Source organism: Mastigoproctus giganteus, chromosome 12 (genome assembly GCF_048544385.1).
Source record: "Mastigoproctus giganteus isolate SK-2022 chromosome 12, ASM4854438v1, whole genome shotgun sequence".
NCBI classification, from domain to species: domain Eukaryota; kingdom Metazoa; phylum Arthropoda; class Arachnida; order Uropygi; family Thelyphonidae; genus Mastigoproctus; species Mastigoproctus giganteus.
Window position 1 is genome coordinate 4,222,610 of NC_143586.1, and position 13,036 is coordinate 4,235,645.

The window sequence follows — 13,036 nt, forward strand, 5'->3', positions numbered from 1 at the left end:
TGATGGGTATTCTATGTCACTTTTTCTTAATGGCTGCATGCGATTGTTTTGGTAATTGGTGTAGTAATGTGCATTGATGGTGGTAGTAACTTTCTCCATCTGTGAGAATAATGCCCATCTCATCCCAGAAAACTCATAGCAACACCTTACTTGCAGATGGTTGCAGTCTGGTATTTTTTCTTTCTGAAATCATGTGAGCAAGCAAGGAATCCACCATGCAGAAACCTTAATCATATGCAAATAATTTTGAATTATACTCTCCACTGATCCATAGCTTATCCCAGTATTAGCAACTATCTGTTTAATTGCTATTTGGCAGCCATTTAGTTTCAGCTGTTCAAATTTCTCCATGAATTCAGCAGTGTGAGATGTGAATGGCTGCCCACTTCTTTCCTCATCATGGATGCTTTCCTAGCCACACAGTCTCCACCAATTTTATACAACATCATTTCTTTTGGGCACATATCCCCCATACACCATAGGTTTCTTTTCATGTATAGTTCTTGGCTGTTTCCCTTGCAAAAATAGGAATATGATAATAGATCGATATTCAGCTTTATCCATGATGTAACTCCATCCAATGGAATCCTGAAAGGATTCCATTCAGGAATGGAATCCTTTATCCCACACTCCACTTTAAAATATCGTCCTTTATCTAAATCTTGATTTTCCAATAAATGTGCTAAGGCTGTTCAAGAGAAGAACGTTGCATACCGTAATTGGCTTGTTTCTAATTCTTCAGTTTCATTTTCTGCCTACAACAAAGCTCACAAAAATTGTAAAGCAGTTATTAATCAGTCCAAACTAGAGTTTTAACAGGCTAAAAGTAGAAAACTTGCTTCTTGATCTAATGGTAGCCGAGCATCCTGGTCTCTTGCCAAAGCTATTGGCCGCAACTTTTGCCCATCTCTGCTCCCACCTCTGTCCAAACCAGATGGTTCTGTTGTCACTTCAGCCAAGGATAAAGCTGACCTACTAGCATCCCATTTTTCTTCCAACTCACGTATTAATGATCTTGGTAAAACACCTCCCAGCATTCCCCACACGCTCCATTCAATGCCTCCTGTGGTCTTCCATCAAAAGTATGTCAGAAGGATTTTGACGAATCTTGATGCTAGGTCTTGATGGTATTTCTCCAATTGTTCTCAAAACCTGTGATCCTGAATTTACTCCTGTTCTTTGCCGCCTTTTTTCACTTTCTTATTCCAAAGGTGTTTTTCCTTCTGCTTGGAAATTTGCTCATATCCAGCCAGTTCCTAAAAAGGGTGACAAATCCCACCCCCCATCCAATTATCATCCCATTGAAATTACTTCTACTCTTTCTGAAGTAATGGAGAAATCAATTAACCACCAACTCTTAAACTACGTAGAAACCTTCCATCTGATCAACGATTGCCAGTATGGATTTCATCAGTGTCGATCCACTGGTGATATTCTGGCTTATGTTACCCATTTATGGACTAATTCAATGGAAGAGTTCGGTGAAAGACAAACAGTTGCTCTTGACATCTCAAGGGATTTCGATCGTGTTTGGCATAAAAGTCTTCTAAACAAACTTCCATCTTATGGTTTGCCAACTGTTTTTTGTAATTGGTTATCCAGTTTTCCCTCTGATCGCTCACTGAGAGTGATGGTAGATGGCTCTCTGTCTTCTAACTTCTCCACTAATGCCAGTGTCCCCCAAGGCTTAGTTCTTTCCTCCACTCTTTTCCCTTTTGTATATTAATGACCTTCTTCCATTGACTGGAAATCCTCTCCATAGTTTTCCCAATGATAGCACATTGCATTCCACTTTCCATTTTAAGAAACCTTGTTCTGCTCAATCAGCTTCAACTTCTCGAAAATCTGTTACCAATTCCTTAAATGCCGATCTCTAGATAATTCTCCAGTGGGGCAAAGACAACTTAGTTGATTTCAATCCTTCTAAAACTCGGTCTTGTCTTATATCTCGCAAAAAAGGATTCTTCTGCTCCTATGCTTATCTTTGGTGACACTCCGATTTCTAGGCAAAATTATATATCTCTTTTGGGGATTACCCTGACTTCTAATCTCTCTTGGCACAAGCACATTACAAATATTGCTTCCTCTGCATCTAAAAAACTTGGTTTTCTCTTTTCCTCTCGGCGTTACTTTTCTTACAAACAGCTCTTTACTCTGTACAAATTGCAAATCTGCCCTACCATGGAATATTGTTCCCACATCTGGGGGTGGTGCCCCCAAAACCTCTCTCGGGCTTCTTGATTCTGTTCAGAAGAGGGCAGTTAGGTTAATTAATGATTCATCTCTAACAGTGTCTCTCCACTCACTGTCTCATAGACATAATGTTTCTGCTGCATGCCTCTTCTACAGATATTTCCATGGGCACTGTTCTTCTGAATTGGCTTCTATAATTCCGGCTCTCTCTTTCAAAACAGTCCGAACATGTGCTGCCACTAGCCAAAATCCATTTACTGTCCAACTCCAAACTCATAGAACCAACTTTTCATCTTCCTTGTTTATTCATTCAGCTGCCATTTTCTGGAACAACCTTCCTTCTTACATATTTCCCGAAAATTACAGTCTACAGAAGTTCAATGTCAACAAATATCTTCTTTCGTCTTCTCAACCTCCAACCCAAGCACGGTACTAAGTACTATATGTTCTAATACCTCTCATCTTTGGGATTTACATAAAAAAAAAAAAAAATCCCTCTTTCAATTCTGTAACAATGTAAACATAAGAGTTAGAGCAATGAAACTTCTTGTATATATTATTATATAAACAAGCAATACAGTCAATAAAACAAACATTCATAGAACTTTCCATATATCGACTAGAACTTATCTGTTGGTTACTCAAATGGTTGCAATGTTTTTTGTTTTGTGGATTTATTGGATGACTTCCTTCTACAACAGCATGTTAGAGAGGCAAAAGAGAATGCAGTACTTGTGATCTCATTATCAGCAGTGACTCTTCATGCATTAAGAATCTGCAGATAAAAGACCCACTGGGTGATAGTGATCAGTGTATTGACGTAAGATTCATTTAAAAGATTCAACTGTTGTCAAAAGCAAAAGAAAGTGCTTTTGTAAAGCCAGCTACAGTTGTCTCAGATAGTTTTTAAAATCTACGTAGTGGTCCAACTGATGTTAACAGCAGCAAATTCTAAATGGGAAGCATTCAGGGATGTGTAAACATAGGAGTTTCTTGGCGTTTTATATCAAAGACTAAGAAATACTGTTCAAGGCTTAGACCTAAAAGGATGTCGGATGAACTGATGAGACTCATGGCAGAGACATAATGTCAGGCAATATGGATGCTTATAGTAGATATAAACTAGTCTGCAATCAAGTCACAAAGGAGGTTAGGCAAAGCAAAGCAAATTATGATACATGACAAAGAATGCAAAGATACATAACAAAGACTTCTTTACGTATGTAAACAGTATACTAAGCAAGTAAGAGCTTCCATAGGCTCAATTTATCCTATGTTGTATTAATATTCAAGAATAAATAAAGGCATTACCTTTATTCCATCCATAGGACTTCTTCTTATCCAACTCTCCTCAAATATCGATAAATTACAAATGATAATTTTAAAACCAATTTTAAAATTCAAAATGTGTTCCACACCATCAGCTCATGAGTAATACAATACCCTAGGATTGCAGTCTTTAGACCCCAACCCGACCCCAGAAATATCAAACCCCATGTAACCTCTAGTAATGGAAGACATTATGTCAGAAAAAACGTGAGTTAAGAATATAAGTTAGAATAAGATTAAAATACTTTGAATAAAATCCACTAAAAATTTTTTAGTTGATTTTAGCGGAACTAAAAAATTTTTAGTGGATTTTATTCATCTTATTTTAATCATATTCTAACATTTTTAACTCTTGTTTTTTCTGACATAATGTCTGCCATCACTAGAAATATCATACCCCAGGTTACGTGGGGTATGATATTTCTGGGGTCGGGTTGGGGTCTATGACTGTGATCCTGGGGTATTGAATTACTTGTGGGCTGATGGTGTGGAACACATTTCAAATTTTAAAATTATTTTAAATTATCATTTGTAATTTATTGACATTTGAAGAGAGTTGGATAAGAAAAAGTCCTATAGATGGAATGAAGGTAATTCCTTTGTTTATTCTTGAATATGTAAACAGTAGAAGGAAGGAAGGTGATGAATCACTTTGGTCCACTAGATACTACTGACAAACAGAATAGGTTTCTGAATTGACACGAGGAAATTTTTTGGGGGAAGGATGCCAGAAGTTTATCAAATTCTAACAGAGCTAAATAATTTTGTGATAACTGAGAGGAAAGTGGAAGAGAAATTGTTGAAGTTAAATGTAAATAAGGCACTTGGGATGGATGGAATCTGTATAATTATATTAAGGGAGGCAGCAAAGGAGGTAAGAAAATCTTTAGCCACAATTATGAGCAAGCATCCTTAGATCCACAGGCGGTCCCTGTAGATTGAATGTGTGAATGTTTCCCCAATTTGCAAAGGGTTATCAAAGGGTGTTTTTTAGCACGACCTTTGCTTTGGAGTCACTGGTCAAAGAAATAATGCAGGACCATTCAGACAGGATTGGAGTTATACAGCAGTCGCATTGTGGATTTGCTAAGGGGCAATCTTGTGTTGCCAGTCTGATCGGATACCATGGTCTAGTAACAAAGGAACTGGATGCAAAAAATAATTTTGATATCATATTCATATTTTCAGAAAAGCTCTTCACACTGTTGCACATAAGACTGCTGTACAAATTGGAGTACTGTGTCCTTAGTTCTTTCTATGGATAAAGGTTGCATGGGAGTAGACAGATTTGGTTTAAATGGGCACTACTCTTCTTGAACTAATGCTGTTAGTGGAGTCCCCTAAGGTTTGGTGCTAGGCCTGTTGTTTTTAATATTTATTAATTATATTGATGAAGGCATGTCAGGTTTAATGTCTAAGTTTGCAGGTGATACAAAGTTTGGCATAGTGTTTAATGGCAGTAATCAGGGTATGCTACTGCAACATGATCTAGAAAAATTAGGCAGATTTTTCTAGAAGTGGCAATTGAAGTTTAACATTGGCAAGTGTAAGGTCTTCATTCATATGGGTAGTAGTAATTCCAGATTACTATACCTACCAACTGTGTGGTACCACATTCAGGGCACTGGAGAACCAAAATAACCTGGGGATAATTGTACAATCAGATATAAAGTTCTCTGAGCAGTGCAGATAGGCTGCCAGGTTAGTTCATGGGGTTTTTGTCAATAATATACAGGAATATTTTCAATATCTATAAGGAGGTGATTATATAAGATGTTTAAGATAATTATTACATATAAGATGTATTACAACAGGATAATCATCTTATAAATCTGTATAAGATGGTTATCTTGTTGTATAAGGATTAGGTCATATCTTGAGTACTGCCTATAGGTCTATAAATCTCAATTGCAAAAGTATGTGGATCTTTTGAAGGACTCCAAAACTGAAGCTTTTCTTGTTTATACTCCAGCACGACCACCAGGTCAGTGGAGTTTACAATAAATCATCAATACAAACATTAATCGTATTTAGCAGTCACAGACTTGAACCCCCAGTCCACTTAAAGAGTGCGTGCGATTTCACTCTGGCTCCTGACCACTCGGCTACGTCAGGCTTCCTCTTACTGGGAAATGCTTCAGTTTTGATGATGTGTTTAAAGTTTTGAATAGATTGGGTAAGCTCAGTGTCAATGGAATCTTTCCTTTTGGTTGAAGTACACACATGAAGTGTGGCATAAATTCAAATTGAGAAAGGTGGATTGCAGGATAGATGTGCAGAAATTTGTTTTTGCACATCTTCAAATTTTCTTCTGGTATTGTTGGAGGTGGATAGTTTGAATAAGTTTAAGAAAGAATTAGATTGTTATAGAGAATGAACAGATGATATGGGAAGTTTTTTTTGTTATTTTTATTTTTGGCTGATTCTGAAAAACTTGCTTTCTTGCATCATTTGCCATTACTAATATTAATGCTACTTGTAAAATAATGCTGAAAGCAATAATTGGCAATGAGGCTGAAAGTGAAATTGGCAAAGTTTCTGCTTCTTAGTGATACTTTTTTTGTAGGCATGGGGGGGTGACATGTCACACAACATTGAATGTGTCTTGTCTGAAATACTAAAATACTAACTTTGCTCTCCAATTCAGCAAGTCAGCAAATAACAAGTATCACTCAACTGGCATTTATGCAATTTGAAAATGAAGCTAAAATGATGGAAAATTTTTTTGGCAAAAAACTGCCCGAAATTACCCAAGGGCAAGATGTTTTCATCTTCTTGCCTTCTTATTTGTGATCCTGTGGTTTGTTGTGGAACAACTATGTTGGAATTTGCAGTGATGATGGCCTTTTAATGATTGGCTCAATAAAAGTTTTTATTACACCCACCAAAAAAAAAAAAAAATACCTGTTGCCATAATGACTCTCTGCTTCCTCCACCAGGAGGTTCTTGCATCAAAGACTGTTGTAAAGAATCTAAAACAAGTCCTTATTTTAGACCATGGCCAGTTTTATGAAACAGCATTCTCTTATGTCATGCATATTTGCAAAGCCGCTTGAAAATGTGCAGAATGACCATGTGACTCTCGTTCTGCACAGCAAGGTTAGATGGCTTTCAAGAAGGAAAGTTTTAACGATGCAAGAGGAAGTACTGCTTTTTTTCAATGATAATAATAAAGCCAGTTTTTCTGACTTTATTGATTATACAAAATTGCTGCTGAAACTAGCCTATTTAGCAAATATTTTTCAGCTTCCACAACAAACTTTTTTGCATTTGAGAATAAACTCAAGGTTTTGAAAAAATACCTTTCAAGTGGAAATATTGAAATGCTTTCATTCCTACCTCAGGTTCAGAGTCAGACAGATTATAAAGAAATCATGCCATTAATTATCATTCATTCAGAATTACTGACAAAAGCTTGACCAATTTCTTTTTTTTGTCATCAGAAATGTATGACTTGTTTATTCAGTTCTCACCAACTTCATAAAATTTATTTGGTTCTGCAAGAAGAAGAGCAGATAACTGAAGTACCATGCAACTGAACTTTCAAGATAAAATTCAGTGAAGTGTCTCCTTGATCTGTTTTGGAATTTAAATAGAAAAGAGTATTCTGTGACCTCAGCAGAAACAGTGGACACCTTACTCCAATTTCAACTTCTTTTGTCTCTGAACAAGCTTTCGCATGTCTAGCAAACATAAAAAGCAAAGAAAGAAATTCTGTGGTCTGACAAGGAAAAACTGAGTGTTCGTGAAAAATTTGCCCAAGAATTCAACATTTGTGCAAAAAGAAACAAACCCACTGAAAGCAAACACTATATTGACTCTGGACTGGACGTGAACTTTATTTTGATTTTTAAGTAAACTTCGTTTTGATTTGATATTTAAAAAAAAAAAAAAAATAGATAATACAAAAAAAAAAAAAAGACCAGAAAAACACTTCAATTTTTTTTCTTACAATTTAAGTTGACTCATTGAAAAAAAAAAAATAAATAAATAAAAAATAACCAGCTCTTTACAAACAAATATTCTTGACATAAATTTAGCAGTTATTGAATTGTACTTCCACACCCCCCATCACCTTTTTCTGACCTGTAAATATTTTCATAGGTAGGGGTTCCTCGGGATATGAAAAATTTATTTTAGAGGTTCCTCCGTGCTAAAAATGTTGAGAATCACTTCTCTGATGTGTAAAAGACAAATTTGTCATTCGTTGATATGCATGGTCTTTAAAGTGTTGGAACCATTCAATCCATTCAACCTTTGATAAAGCTCTTTTGCCATTTACTTCTACAATCATTTCTACACTTTCTGATGCCAATTTCTTCAGTAATAAGCAAATTTTTAACAAATAAAAGTAAATCTTTGTGCATGTGCAACCAAAATGCTACCTACCCATAAGAATTCTTGACATTTTAGGTTACAAAATAAAGTTTGCAAGAAGTTTTCTATGTTAAATAATAAAGCCTATTTTATTTAGTATTGATATTTTTAACAAATTGGATCTTGAATTTTTTCATTATTACCTAGTGTATTTTTATGAAATGGTATTTGCTTTCTTTTATTGAAAATTTATTCTCTCTTTAGGTTGGTATGTCAGTTGCACCTGAGGCACAAGAACCACTTCGAGAGAACTTTTGGGATTTCCTTACAAGTTACAATCAAGTATGGTCCCTTTTTTCTCATGTATTTTATATTTCAGTTATAAAAATATGATTTCTATATTTCCCTGCTAATTACTGCAAATAAAAGATGGTCATATTTCCATAAAACTCCGAATCAGAATCTGCATGGAGCGCATATTTGAGCATAATAATGCAAAGAAGTAAACTTATTAGCTATTCTGGCCCATTCTGAAAATACCCATTTATAACCTCTTGTCAAGACAGGATTTTCTACACTGGTTCCAATCACTGTCTTTCCAAATGGTAGAAAGACCAGCAGTGCATAGCACACGCTTCTTGATTAGACCGGGGTTCGAGCCCGTGACCACCAAATATGGAGGATGCGGAAAGGTCAGGGAATGACCACCACATATCCCCGGAGCAATATGGCCTTAGTTGTTAATGCTCCCAAATAACAAAACATGGTAGAAAGACAGTGATTGGAACCTCATGCTAACCTCAAGCACATAACCACCCTCTATTTCCTGTCCTTCAATCAACCCCAGTCGACCAATGGATCTTCCCTCTTATCTCGACTTGCTCTAATTTATACAATAACGTCTTGTGAGATACTGTATTAGAAGTCTTACTGAAATCCAGATATAGTGTCAGAATTGTTTCTTGCATCCAGTAGCTTTATAACCTTGTCACGTTAATTTAGTCGACAGTATCATCCCTTTATGAAACTGTGACAAGTTTGATTTAGGGTATTATTCATTCTTGTTGAGATGGTCCTATATTGCCCCTTTTAACCGTAACTTCTATAATCTTATCAACCACAGAATTCAAATTTGCTGGTCTACAATTGTTTATCCCCTCTTTGGTTCCTCCCTTATGGATTGGAGTAATAATCCATGAATCTAATGATGATCTCACTTTATTGGCTGCCTTTGTACCGATAATGGCTGAATCTGCTGCCTTTTTCAGTATAATTGAATACACACCATCTGTCCCTGGGGTTTTACATTCAACCTCAGTAGCTTTTCAAATAGGTGCTTCCCTGCCATCATATCATTTCTTTTACAAGGGTTCAACTTGGCTTCTCAACTAAACTCAACTTACCTAATTAACTCAGCCACAATTATTTTGGCTGGATTTTCAGGTATATGACCACTTTGATCTTGCAAAATTGGGCTTTCAATATACTTTTTTTGAACAACAATTGTTGTAAAGTAAAGTGCAGCCATTATCAACCCACTGCAGGATGGCAGCCTCCTCAACAATTCATGCTGAGCGAAACGGACCATAATCTGCCACGCTGGTCCAGTGCGGGTTGGCAGATCGACTGTATTCAGCAGTCAGGGGCTTGAACCCCGGTCTACTCAAAGAGTATGTGCTACTTCACTCCTGCTCCTGACCACTCGGCTACGGAAGCCTCAACAATTACAGTCTTACAACAATTGTTGTAAGACTACTTTACTGCAAAACAAAAATTGTTGCAAGTTTTACTGTGTCAGTGGGTTTATAACACAATTGCTTGTAGTTATTTTATGATCTTTTCCAACAGCCCAAACTACCTTGGGCTTTTTGATGTGAAAACATCTCTGGTGGCACTAGAGTAAAATCAATTGGTAACAAAATTTTCTTATGAAAAATGATGCAGTTGACTGTTAAATTTTTATATGGAAATGACGCAATTGACGTCACTTCCTATTAGGTGGGGTGTTAGATTTTAAATGACGCCACTTCCTAAATGGCACTAACGATGCTAACTCAGTCACTAACGTTGATTTGGTAGAGTAAATAGTTGATTCAGTAGAGTAAGTTTATACTAAGATATGGAAATGACGTCACTTCCTAAATGGTGCCAACTCAGTCACTAACGTAGATTCGGTAAAGTAAGTAGCGGGTAGTAATATTATGCAAGAATAAAATGCAGACTTTAACAAAATCTGCTTCTCAAGATTTTGATCAATGTCAACCTTCTAAGTAGTGTAACTAAGTTTCAATCAAACTGTTCAAATTTTTTTTTCTTTTATTAAAACTCCAAACACAAAAGGTATCAGAATGTACAGTACTTAGTAGCAAGTGTGAGTTGAAGTTTGGGATGATAGAAGATTCTGTAGATTGCAGTTTTCAAGGAAGGCTGTTTCAGAAGATTGAAGTTGAAGGGGTAAACAAGGAAGAAGAAAAGTTGCATCTGAAAGTTTGAAGTTGGATAGTAAATAACATTGACTTCTTACGGTATGTGTTCGGACCTGCTACACAAATTGTTCCTGTGCGGCAAGTGCAAGTTAATGTTATGGATAAAGAGATGGTTGAGTATAGGAGAATATAGTGAGCAGTTATTAATGGAAAATGTTCTTCGTGGAATAATGTTATTAATGGAGTCCTCAGGATGCAGTGCTAGGCCCATTGTTGTTTTCTATATTTATTAATGATATTGATGAAGGTATATCAGGTTTAATGACTAAATCTGCAGGTGATACTAAGGTTGGCAGGGTGGTTAATGATGGTATCAAGGTAAGCTATTGCAAAAAGATCTAGAAAAATTAGGCAGCAGGTGAGAAATGGCAACTGGAGTTTAACATTGAGAAATGCAAGGTACTGCATATTGGGGAGCAATTATCATCAATTAATGTACCAACTGTATGGTACCACACTCAGGATAGTGGAGAATGGAAAAAACTGAGGGTAGCTGATTGTGCAGTTGATTGTCAGATATGAAGTTCTCAGAGTAGTGCAGACATCCTACTAGGACACCTCATCAGAGTTTTTTTTCAATGACATAAAGAAATTTTGCTAGCAGGGATAACAAGGTGATTATCCCCATTGAACAAAGCAATGGTTAGGCCACATCTTGAGAAATGCATATAGGTCTGGATGCCTCAATTTAGATAGGATGCAGAACTGGTGCAGAGGCGAAAATGGTGCTGGAACAGGTCTCTGACAGACATCTCTGAGGTATGCCAAGCTGGGTTTGCTACCTGGGAGTCTAAAATGCTGCTGGAACTGATATTCAGGTGACACTCAAGTCAAGTGGACCAAATTTCAATGAAATTTGATCATTCAGATCTGATTTCATTGAAATTGAAGGTGTCCTTGCACAGATTGTTCTGTGACAACCAAAATCTCTTCTCGAACCTTCACAATAGTGGGACTTCTTAGTAACCCCTAGAATAACACCCATGTGTTAGTCCTAAATACCTAGTATATGCAAAGCAAGCAGGGGTTTTGGGTGTGGCTTCTACACCACACAGATGCTGCCCCCCCTCTGTGTTTCCAGGCAATACTTGATATTAGATGATGCTCATCAACTGGTGCAATACCACCACTTGCTTACTGGAAGCTTGAAGTGGTAGAGCCCATTTTTAGTCTCTAGAGCAAAGCTCTGACAGTCCCCATCTCTTCCATTATACAATATGACTAATGTCTTTTGAGTTATGATGAACATCCTGGTGAGATCGAATCTTCCTTACATTTCGAGGGTACACCTCTAAAATGGTGTTCGAAAGCAAGTCACTAGATAGTCCACAGGACTGAACCTGTTGGTATCTCCATAAGAGGCATCTGGTTCACCAGCATGCCCCCCCACCCTCAACCTTATCTTACTGCTGGATACACCATGAATTGTCAAACTAATGAACAGACTTATCTGCAAAAAGATCTAAACCTCCCAAACACTTTCTTGTTCATTTCACATATATACATTGTCTCAGTTCCAATCTCAATGATGTCTATTTCCACTTTCAGTCTGCCAAACCTCACATACTTTTTCCTGACAGTATCCCTCTTATCGGTTGATTCAACCACTGCACATTTCAGTTGTTCTAATTATTCGCTATATCCTTTCGCTTCAAAGGTGATGCTTGTGCATATTTCTTCTCTTTTATTCCATATCAGAGACTTAGTAATTTGGAATCCTCCTCTTTTTGACATTCCGTAGCTTAAAATCTCTCTACCCCATTCTCTAAAATTAATCTGCTGCCTATATTGTTTTCCTAACTGCACTTGGAACTCTAACTTCCTTTCTGTGAAACTTTACTTTCTCCAGTAAAAAGTTCCTAACGGTGATGTAATTTCCTTGCTGATTTTCATGTTAGCATTAGCAAAGGCACATGATGCAAAAAGAAAGAAAGCTTATATAGCATCAGCCAGAAAAAAACCCTTTATTTCACCCATCCACTCACTCCAAATGTTTGTCAAGTTCCTTGAATCTATTTAAGCTGTCAACATCTACAACGACAGATGGAAGTTTGTTCCAGCAACCAACCACCTGCTGGCTAAAGGCAGACTTCCACACATCTATTCTACAACCGTCTTTCCTCAATTTGAATTTATGCCCTCTTAGGTGATTATTCTGAGCAAGAGGAAGAATCCCATCAGCATTGAGCATGCTCAAACCATTCAAGGCTTTATACACCTCAATCAGATCACCTTGCAGGCACCTAGTCTCCAGACACTAATTTGCAAAACTTGAACCTTTCTTCGTAAGAGCAACCCTTTGTTCCATTCACTGATCTTGTTGCCCTTCTCTGTACTCTTTCCAACAGCTCTACATCCTTCTTAAAATGAGGCCTCCAGACCTATATACAGTACTCAAGGTGTGGTCTGACCATTAGGCTTTATAGGCTTTATACACCTCAATCAGATCACCTTGCAGGCACCTAGTCTCCAGACACTAATTTGCAAAACTTGAACCTTTCTTCGTAAGAGCAACCCTTTGTTCCATTCACTCATCTTGTTGCCCTTCTCTGTACTCTTTCCAACAGCTCTACATCCTTCTTAAAATGAGGCCTCCAGACCTATATACAGTACTCAAGGTGTGGTTTGACCATTGCCTTATACAAGGGGATAATCACCTCCTTATCCCTGCTAGAAAAATTCCTATATATCATTGACAAGACACCATGAGC

General features: G+C 37.1%; 1 protein-coding gene across 1 annotated transcript in view; it reads left to right on the forward strand.

The window, feature by feature from the left end:
- Positions 1–13,036, forward strand: part of LOC150076641 (VPS35 endosomal protein-sorting factor-like) — a 370,416-nt gene that overhangs the window by 186,270 nt on the left and 171,110 nt on the right. Inside the window, exon 11 of the mRNA XM_090386682.1 lies at positions 8,104–8,181. Within this exon, the coding sequence (XP_090242808.1) occupies positions 8,104–8,181 (78 nt within the window). The remainder of the gene's footprint in view (positions 1–8,103; positions 8,182–13,036) is intronic.